At 49.9% G+C, this 10,557-nt stretch overlaps 1 protein-coding gene across 1 annotated transcript; it reads left to right on the top strand.

Annotated features, from left to right (window-relative positions):
- Positions 1-212: 212 nt before the first annotated feature.
- Positions 213-4,046, top strand: LOC145950481 (uncharacterized). Its single transcript, XM_083061572.1, has 2 exons — positions 213-462; positions 646-4,046. The coding sequence occupies exons 1-2, from the start codon at positions 213-215 to the stop codon at positions 4,044-4,046; spliced, it is 3,651 nt and encodes a 1,216-aa protein (XP_082917698.1).
- Positions 4,047-10,557: the final 6,511 nt, after the last annotated feature.

Below are 10,557 nucleotides of genomic sequence, written 5' to 3'. Positions count from 1 at the left end.
TCCTGACTTGAGCGTTGGAGTGCCTTTTGCAGGTACCTCCCCCCCCTCGCGCAGAAGATCTCACCTGAAGACCCTCGTTCGGCCCTTCCCTCACTGCAGAGTACGAGTGTGCCCCTAGACAGGTACATTTTGGCGCCCACTGTGGGGCCGAACCGAGAGACATCAAAGAAAGATAGTTGAAGGGAAGCATGGTAAAGACAAGAAAGACCAACATGGGAGATCATCAGTCCGAGGAGCATCAATCGGGAGCCGACAATGCCGAGACCATTGAGGAAACGAATGTGACTGAAATGATGCGACAGCTGAAAGAAGAAATGGCTGCCATGAAGCGGCAACGGGAGAGGGACGCGGCCGAGATGGCTGCCTTGAGAGCGGAAAATGCTAACCTAAGGAGTCAACACCGAGACGATACCTGGAAACCCTCCGAGACAACCCATTCTCAGGGACCTTTCCACTCGCATGGTCAGCACACGACCGCCCCGAATACCTCTGTCGCGGCCCACAACATCCACGCATCGGCCGCACGACCAATACAGTCAATGCCGACCGGAGCGCACCGACATCCGTTTACAACGAGTATTATGTAGTCAACACTTCTCGACAACTGGAAGTCACTCCCCCTCGATAAGTATGATGGCACCACAGACCCAGACGAACACGTGGACGTGTTCTTGACGCAGGTAACCTTGAGTACCACAGATGATGCCGCGCTATGCCGGATTTTCTCGACCTCCCTGAAGGGTCGCGCGCTGAGTTGGTTTACCCGACTCCCGGCAAGCTCCATCGATTCCTTCAGCACGCTAGCATCCCAGTTCACAGTTCAGTTTGCCACTAGCCGTCCTCACCAGTTGACCTCACTAGCCCTGGTCAGTATTCGTCAAGAGCGCAAGGAGTCCCTACGGGCATTCATGACTCGATTCAACAAGGCGGCCTTGGAGATCAGAGACCTTAATCCCGCCGTCGCTTTGCATCATTTAACTACCGCTTTGAAGCCGGGTCCCTTCGCTAATAGCATATGCAAAAATCCGCCCACAGACATGGATGATCTTCGGCGAAGAGCCGATAAGTACATGCAGATGGAGGAGTTAGCCGAGTTTCGCAATCAGGCTAGAACAGAGGTGGCGGCCAAGTTGGAAAGGCCGATCGAAGGCAATACCCGAAGCCGACCGAAGGAATTGGTACCCCGGGAGAGGTCCCGGAACGGACCGAGATACCCGCAGTACACCCCACTGAACACTAGTAGAGCGGCTATACTAGAGCAGGCATTGGCCTCTGAAGTATTGACGGTCCCGAAACGAGCCTCGACCCCTCCCAGGGCCGACACAAGCAGGTCTTGCAAATATCATCGTAATCGGGGGCACTCAACCGAGGAATGTGCGGCGTTGAAAGACAGGATAGAGGATCTAATCAAGCAGGGACAACTACAGGGTTTCGTGGAGCGTCTCAATGCATCCCAGCGTACCGATCGGTTGAGACGGCCTGATCACCCCGAACCCAGAGCCGAGACACGCGGGTATAGAGAGCGCAGCCGCTCCAGAGAAAGGCGAAACCCGGAACCTACATCACAACCCAGGCGAGTCATCAACACGATAGCAGGCGGATTCGCAGGTGGTGGTTCTTCTTCATCACTGCAAAGAAGACACCTACGCGCCGTTCGACACGTCAATGCCGTTGAGACAGCTCGGCATTCACAGCCTACTATTTCCTTCACCAACGCCGATTTCAAGGGGATTGACCCAGATCAAGACGACCCAATGGTAATTAGCGTCGAAATTCATAACTGCATTGTGCGAAAAACGCTGGTGGATCAAGGAAGTTCGACCGACATCTTGTACTGGAGCACGTTCAAGCAGTTGGGCATCCCGGAGTCTGAGTTAATCCCGTATGACGAACCGTTGGTCAGATTCTCTGGCGAACGGGTTAAAACAAAGGGCTATATCAAGTTGTCGACTCGTTTCGGATTTGAAGGAGCAGAATACCGTGACATCCCGGTAAAATATGTGGTAGTCAACGCCAATACGTCCTACAACATTTTGCTTGGCCGCCCATCTCTGAACAGACTCGGCGCTATCGTGTCCACACCTCACCTAGCCATGAAGTTCCCATCCGGTTCGGGGCGGGTGATCACCATCCATGTCGACCAGAAAACGGCACGCGAGTGCTATTTTGCCAGCCTGCGGTTACCGAAACCTCGTGCGGAAATTGTTGAAGAGCCCAAGCGTATCCACTCGGTATCATTAGAGGGGGCGCTCGACCTTGACCCCAGAATGGATCAAGATGAAAGAGTTGAACCTATTGAAGAAAAGCAACCTCTCCAAGTAGGGACTTCTGATGCACAGCTTACTTATCTAGGCACCGTTCTCTCAGAACGAGAGAAGGCAGCTATCGAACAAGTAGTCCTTGACAACCGAGATTTGTTTGCGTGGCACCCCTCCGACATGCCTGGAATCGACCCAAACTTTCTTTGCCATAAGCTTTCGATTAGTAGGGAGGCGAGGCCGATTGCCCAGTGGTGTCGAAAAACCGGAGAGGAGAAGAAGGCGGCAATCGAGGCCGAGGTAGCCCGATTGCTGGAAGCGCAGTTTATACGGGAAGTGCACTACACAACGTGGCTGGCCAATGTGGTCATGGTCCGAAAGCCGAATGGGAAATGGCGTATGTGTACTGATTACACCAACTTGAACAAGGCCTGCCCGAATGACGCCTACCCGTTGCCCAATATCGATCGGCTCGTCGATGGGGCGTCCGACCACCGATTCCTATCCTTCCTAGACGCCTATTCGGGGTATAACCAAATTCGCATGCATCCTCAAGATGAAGAAAAAACGGCGTTCATCACCGAGACGGCCAACTACTGCTACCGGGTGATGCCGTTCGGTCTGAAGAACGCCGGGGCCACATACCAGCGTTTGATGAATAAAACTTTCCATGATCAGATCGGTCGGTGCCTGGAGGTTTACGTTGATGACATGGTCGTAAAGTCTGGCGAAGTTTCGACCCACGTGCACCACCTCGCTGAAGAGTTCCGAGCGCTCAGGAAACACCGGATGAGGCTGAACCCTGAAAAGTGCGTATTTGGTGTTTCAGGTGGAAAGTTTTTGGGGTTCATGTTGTCCAGTCGGGGCATCGAGGCAAACCCGGATAAGTGCCAGGCCATACTGGAGATGAAGAGTCCCGGCACTCTTAAGGAAGTACAGAGGTTAGCAGGTCGGCTTACCTCGCTCTCACGGTTCCTTCCTCGGCTGGCCAAGATATCTCAGCCAATCGTTGCCCTGCTAAAGAAAGCAAAGCAGTTCAGCTGGACCGACGAATGTGAAGAGTCGTTCCAACAATTCAAGCAACGCCTTAGCTCACCCCCGGTACTTTCCAAACCGAATGCCAGCTCCGATATGATAGTCTACCTGGCCGTATCAGGTCATTCGATAAGCGCTGTTTTGATACAAGAAGACCAGAAGGATCAGCGACCGGTGTACTTTACCAGTCGGACACTACAAGACGCCGAGAAGCGCTACCAGTTGATAGAAAAGATGGCTTTAGCGCTCGTTTACACTACTCGCAGGCTCAGGCAATATTTCCAAAGTCATAGGGTGGTAATCCGAACTGATTGCCCGATTGCAAAAGTCCTTCGAAAGCCAGAAATTGCTGGTAGAATGATGGCCTGGTCGGTCGAACTCTCAGAATTCGACATATCTTTTGAGCCGAGGGGACCTATCAAGTCACAACATTTGGCTGACTTCGTCAACGAGCTCACCCCAGCAGGTAGTTTTCAAGACGACCCGTGGACCATGCATGTCGATGGATCATCTAACGCTCAAGGAAGCGGGGCGAGGATAATTCTCGCTAGCCCCTCAGGCATCACGGTAGAACAATCGCTCCGCTTCGGTTTTCGAGCATCTAACAACCAAGCGGAGTACGAGGCACTGCTGGCCGGAATGAGACTAGCAACTGAAATAGGTGTGAGAAAAGTCGTATGCTGGACCGACTCAAAGATTGTGGCCGAACAAGTCAACAACAACTTTCAAGTCAAAGATGCTAATTTGTTGTAGTATTATCACCTCTTCCAGAAACTCAAAGATGATTTCGCCGAGGTTCAAATCTGGCATATTCCAAGAGGTAGCAACGAACGAGCCGATCAGTTAGCTCGGCTCGCTAGCACTAGAAAACCGGGATAGCTAAGAACAACAATTCACCTCGAAGTCCCTTCTCCAAGTGTGGCCGTAGAGTGCATGGCTACCGATGTCGAAGTTCTAAGCTGGATGACTCCCATTCGGAACTTCATCCTCCAAGGGGAATTGCCCACCGATCCGATGGAAGCGAGAAAGTTGCGTACCCAAGCAGCTCGGTATTCCATAGTAGCTAGCGAGCTCTACAGGCGAGGATTCTCCACCCAGTTGCTTAAATGCATTGACAATCTGCAGGCTGAATATGTAATGCGGGAAGTCCACGAAGGTATCTGCGGATCCCACTCCGGAGGCCGGACCCTAGCAGCAAAGGTGTTACGAGCCGGCTATTATTGGCCGACCCTGAAAGGAGATTGTGCAGAGTTTGTCAAGAGGTGCATACCGTGTCAACGGCACGGAAATGTCATTCACGCATCGGCCACCGAGTTACACAGCATCAGCTCCCCATGGCCGTTTGCGTTGTGGGGTATCGACGTGCTCGGACCGTTCCCCGTCGCAAAAGGACAGGTAAAATTTCTTTTGGTCGCGGTCGACTACTTTACCAAGTGGATAGAAGCCAAACCGCTCGCCTGCATCTCGGCAACTAACGTTCAGAAATTTGTATGGAGGAATTTGGTTACCCGCTTCGGCATTCCATACGCCATCGTTTCGGACAATGGCCTCCAGTTCACAGACAAGAAGTTCAACGCTTTCCTTGAGAACCTTGGAATTCGGCACCGGTTCACGTCAGTGGAACATCCTCAGTCGAATGGCCAGGCCGAAGCTGCAAACAAGGTTATTCTCACCCAGCTTAGAAAGCGTCTCGGTACGGCTAAAGGAGCATGGGCCGAAGAGTTACCGAAAGTCCTCTGGGCTTACCGATGTACGCCGCAATCAACTACCAGGGAAACACCCTTCCGCCTGACGTACGGCGTAGATGCAATGATTCTGGTGGAGATAGGCGAACCCTCGTTCAGGAGACAACATTTTCATGAGGAATCTAATGATGACTCATGCCGAGCCGAACTGAATGTCCTCGATGAAAGGCGAGAAAAGGCACAAGTGGTGGCAGAAGCATGCAAACAACGAATGAGCCGACGCTTTAACTCTAACTTAAGGCCGAGGACGTTTCAGGAGGGTGACCTAGTCTGGAGAGCAACTGGTCTGGCCAGGCGGAACGCTTCCGAGGGCAAGCTCTCAGCTAATTGGGACGGACCGTTTCGCATACGGCATGCGCTTAACAATGGGGCATACAAGTTGGAGGAGCTGTCCGGCAAAGTCATTCCGAGGACCTGGAATTCAACACATCTGAAGACGTATTATAGTTGAACCCAACTTGTATTTACCTTACAATTGTGTGTAAAATGGTGCACTCTTTTCCTTGAACCGATTTTTTTCCCCTTATAAAATTGTGAAAAGGGGTTTTTGATTGGCAAGGTTTTTAACGAGGCATCAAGTCAATAAGAATACACTTCAAAATCTCAGACATCGGATGTTGGCTTATAGTTAAAATTTTAAAGGCTTAAAATTTTTTACAAGTCTTCCCTCCCGAGATGTCTCTCGGCTAAGGACGCGGCTTAAATTTTTTACAAGTCTTCCCTCCCGAGATGTCTCTCGGCTAAGGACGCGGCTTAAAATTTTTACGAGTTTTCCCTCCCGAGATGTCTCTCGGCTAAGGACGTGGCTTAAAATTTTTTACAAGTCTTCCCTCCCGAGATGTCTCTCGGCTAAGGACGCGGCTTAAAATTTTTTACAAGTCTTCCCTCCCGAGATGTCTCTCGGCTAAGGACGCGGCTTAAAATTTTTACAAGTCTTCCCTCCCGAGACGTCTCTCGGCTAAGGACGCGGCTTAAAATTTTTACGAGTCTTCCCTCCCGAGATGTCTCTCGGCTAAGGACGTGGCTTAAAATTTTTTACAAGTCTTCCCTCCCGAGATGTCTCTCGGCTAAGGATGCGGCTTAAAATTTTTTACAAGTCTTCCCTCCCGAGATGTCTCTCGGCTAAGGACGCGGCTTAAAATTTTTACAAGTCTTCCCTCCCGAGACGTCTCTCGGCTAAGGACGCGGCTTAAAATTTTTACAAGTCTTCCCTCTCGAGATGTCTCTCGGCTAAGGACGCGGCTTAAAATTTTTACAAGTCTTACCAATTTTCAGTACCGTGTGAAATAAATACGACAACTAAGCAATTATAACTGAAATGATAACATATTCATTAAGGCACTATCGGCCTGGGGAAGTACAAGGATAAAAGGGGCACTATCGGCCCATCCATACACAATAAACAAAACAAAATAGCAAAAGTCAACTAGAGCACTAATGGCTCATTAACACGAGGCGCACGAGAAAAGATTCAAGACTGAACCTCCGCCTCACCCTGCACAGGGCCGTTTTCCGGGGCACCTTCCTCGTAGGCCGTCTCGTCGTCCAGCCTGGCCGCCCGAACCGGAGCCGCTTCGTCCGGCTGCTGATCCGGCGGGATAGACGTTAAGTCCACCAACTTCCCCTGGAAGAAGTCCTTGGTCATGTCCAGCTGGAAGTCGGAGGGGAAGTCACCAAAGTAGCGCGCTTGCCGAGCCGCCTGGTTGAACCTAGCCTCATGCTGGGACAAGACCTTGCTACGAGCTTTTTCTTGGTAAGCCCCGAAGGCTATCTTCTCGGATTCCAGCTCTTTGGTCAGCAGCCCAACCTTCTCCGTTTCCCCCCTCAAGGCAACCTCTAAGCGCTGGACTTTGAGCGCCAAGTCATCAGCAGTACGCCCTCGGCGGTCCAGTTCGGTCTGATACTTGCTGTTGGCCGTTTGAGCATCAGTCAACGCCGCCAACGTCTCCTGTAAAGACTTCTCTTGCTCTGCCAGTTGACGACGGAGGCCGTCCGCTTCTCCGTTCGGCTCCATCACAATACTTTGAGCCAAAGCAACCGCCCGCACCTGGAACTCGCAAAAGAAGTTCCACTTTTGAGCCGAACTCATGCGGCTAAGCACCCCTTGCCCAGCTTCGGAGGTCAGGTCCTAGCTCAAGAAATCTTGAGCGTTGACGTTGCCGGCCAAGAAGTTAGGCCCAACCAACCCCTTAGGAGCGATCAGGTTGGCTAGCCGTTGCTGCTTTGCCCGTCGGCTTTCATCTACGGCCCTGCCTCCCTCGGGCCTTCTTTTTTCTGCTTGAGGCAGGGTCAGACCCTTATCCCCCTTCCTCACCCTAGCAGTGGGACCCGACCCCCCACCTTGAGGTTGAGATGTATGGCCCGCCGCACGAGCGTCAGCCGGAACAGGGTTCCCCGTCGTCGTCGCCAGCTGATTGCGGATCAGCGACCGAATGTCCAAATCATCGTCCACACGGCTCGCCATTATACCTGCACATCATTAAGTCAAAATCAATGATAACGTAAGAACCTACACAACTAGGAAAGTTACTTTACCGATTAGTTCTTCGATCGGGTCGGCCGATTCAAGTAACCGAACAAGAGGTCGGCACGATAGCGGTCGAGGCAATTTCAGCAAAAATTTTAAACTAGTGCGCTCTTCAGGGGACAGCCGGGACTTGGACACTGTGTTGTACTTGCGCGGCTTCCGAGTCCAGTACAACGGGAATAGAGGCTGTCCGTCGTCATCAAAAAAGTACTTATTCCCCGTCGACGGCCTAATCATCACTTTGAGAAATCCTCTCTTAAAGTTTTTATAAGAGTTAGTAAACGGCTGCAACAAACAGTCGGCATGCCGAATCAATGACAACCACTTGACCTTCTTAGCTGGCCGAGACGAGTAGAAGTACAAGAACAGGAGAGGGGTAGGTTGAAGGCCGAGGGTCGAGCACAACCGCCTAAACCCTTGCATGGTAGCCCAGGTGTTGGGATGAAGTTGAGTCGGCGCCACGTTTAGCAAGCGCAGTATCCCCATGCAATACTCGTCGAACGGTAGTGTCACTTTTAGATCGCGGAACATGTAGTCATACATGTAAAAAAACTGGTATTTACAGCTTCCTCGATCTAAGAAGACGAAGTCTGGGTTGGGACCGCCGTCACCTCGGCACGGCTGAAAGAAAAGAGGAGTAGGATCTTCCTCGGCCGGGAAGGTCACATAATTCGTCGCAGAGAGAAAAAGCGCGATCGAATTCTTGTCGGCGTACCGAGAGTAGACGCTACCCACTTCCCCGTGCACCCATGAATAACCAGGAGTCGCAATAGGGGGAAACTGTCGTGAACCCGTAGACGGCCATTCCTCCGAACCTATTGCCGAGGCGGAATCGCCTTCGCTAGTAATGTGCCTTGACCCCGAAGCGGATCCAGTGTTGTCGGACCCGTTCGACGCCGAGGCCGACCTGTTGTGTCGGTCCGACGCTGCCCCCGAAGCGACACTATCTGAGCCACCCGTGTCCCCAGAAGAGCCAACATGAACAATACCTGAATTTGCCATTACGTACCTGATGGTTGAGTTTGACCTATTATCAGTGAATAATCTAGCACTTGGATGATCTCGGCTCGGAGCAAGCTTAATAGCGTGCCTGAGGTTTCCCCCTACACACCTTTTTATAGGCGTTCCCGCAACCACGTTGAAAGCCATACCCCTCCGTGTACCGTTGGATCGCTTAGATCCAATGGCCCACAACGCGCGACCTTTCGCATGCGTCATTTACTACTCAGCGGTTATAACCCTTGGCATTCTTCCAACGGCTATAACTCTTCATCTCCCACCAGCAGCCATAACTCATCATTAAGACTCAACCGTAGCAACTCTTCGTTTCCCTACAACGGGTAGCCTTGTCCTGAAGGACAGTTGAGCCATTTTTACCCTCTGCGTCGTTTCACTCCTCAAGGCTAGGGGGCTACCGGAAGGACCCTATCGGTCACGCGGACCAACACGTGACTTGCCGTCAGACACCCATGCAAGGTGAATAACCCTAAAAGCCTTAACATTAGCACCGGCTCGGGTTACAGCCGAAAGTATGTTATGAGTCGGATAGCGCGATCGGCTCGGTGTGAGATCGATACGAACCAAACCGTGGGCTTCGCAAGACGTACACCGGCTCAGACAGAAGCCGATCAAGTATAACAGCACAATAAACATATGACGACTCGGCCGAAGGCCAGGCCGAAAGGCGCAGCAAACGTGTAAACGGCACGGCCTAAGGCCGAGCCGAGGGACGAGATAATAATTATAGCCTCCACCATGATTAATGAGGATAAGTACGTGATTAAAGCATAATGAGCCTATTAGCGGCGTATTACCTAATTTGGTAAACTTCAGGAGAGGCCCACTACTGACAAGGCCCATCAGTGGTAGTATAAATAGGTCACTTTTGTCAAGGTATGTCACTATTCATTAATTACCCTAGAATATCGTGCTTGTCCTGACTTGAGCGTTGGAGTGCCTTTTACAGGTACCTCCCCCACCCCCTCGCGCAGAAGAGCTCACCTGAAGACCCTCATTCGGCCCTTCCTTCACTGCAGAGTACGAGTGTGCCCCTAGACAGGTACAAAACCAAATATGCAAACTCAACACTAAATAAATTGGTGTAGAACGGTGCAAAAAATTGACGTTCAGAATTGATGTTCAATGGGACCAAAGGTACAACCAGCTTGCAACAATTAACGTTCAGAATTTGATACAATCAAAGTTGAAATGCACAATGAAAATACAAATCAGAATTACGTGCAGAATTTGATTATTAATCGGTGCAAAAGAGACCAAAATTTGATGTAGTTTATATCACAATAGGTAGCGCATAAAACAAGCAGTTTGGTGCAATTTTTAGAGTCAGAAATTAGTGCTCAAGTATAATCACAATAGGAGCAAAATTATACGTGAGAAAGAAAGAAAGAAATTGATGGAATTTGGTGAAGGTGTCACACTTCCAAAGGAGGGAAGAAAAGCCTAAGATTAAACATGCAAAGGGGTGATTTCCTTCGATAAACCTCAATAATTGAATTGACAAGAATCCAGAGAAAATTCTCTCACAAAAACTGTTTTAACAAAATGATTTTTTTCTATTAGCCTAATGCACAGAATATAAGGTTTGAAACATTCAACCTATGCACATTTCACTTGTCTCTTGGTATTCAGAAATGTACTAGAAAAATCTCTAATAAAATAACATAATTGACAGCCTTAAAAACAAAGTGTAATTGCCCAAAAATAACATAATTGGCAACCTACAATTTTAAACAACCTGGTCGTATTTTAAAATTAATTTGTAACAACCCAAAAAATATTTGTAACAGCCAAATAATCATAAGTTGCTATCAAGTAAGCTTCCTTCCTAAAGTTAAATTTATGGCAAGCTACCCTTCTATTAAAGGTCATGCACCCTCCTCTTTAATCATGAGGCAATTAATCAACTTGAGCTTCAATTCCTTATGGCTTGGTTCTATTTTATTAAGGGTTGCCAACACTTATTGCAAAGTTT

This window comes from Cajanus cajan, chromosome 8, assembly GCF_000230855.2.
Source record: "Cajanus cajan strain Asha chromosome 8, NIPB_CcT2T_4, whole genome shotgun sequence".
In the NCBI taxonomy this organism is placed as follows: domain Eukaryota; kingdom Viridiplantae; phylum Streptophyta; class Magnoliopsida; order Fabales; family Fabaceae; genus Cajanus; species Cajanus cajan.
Note: the sequence above shows the minus strand (reverse complement) of the source record. Positions and strands in the feature narration are given on the sequence as shown.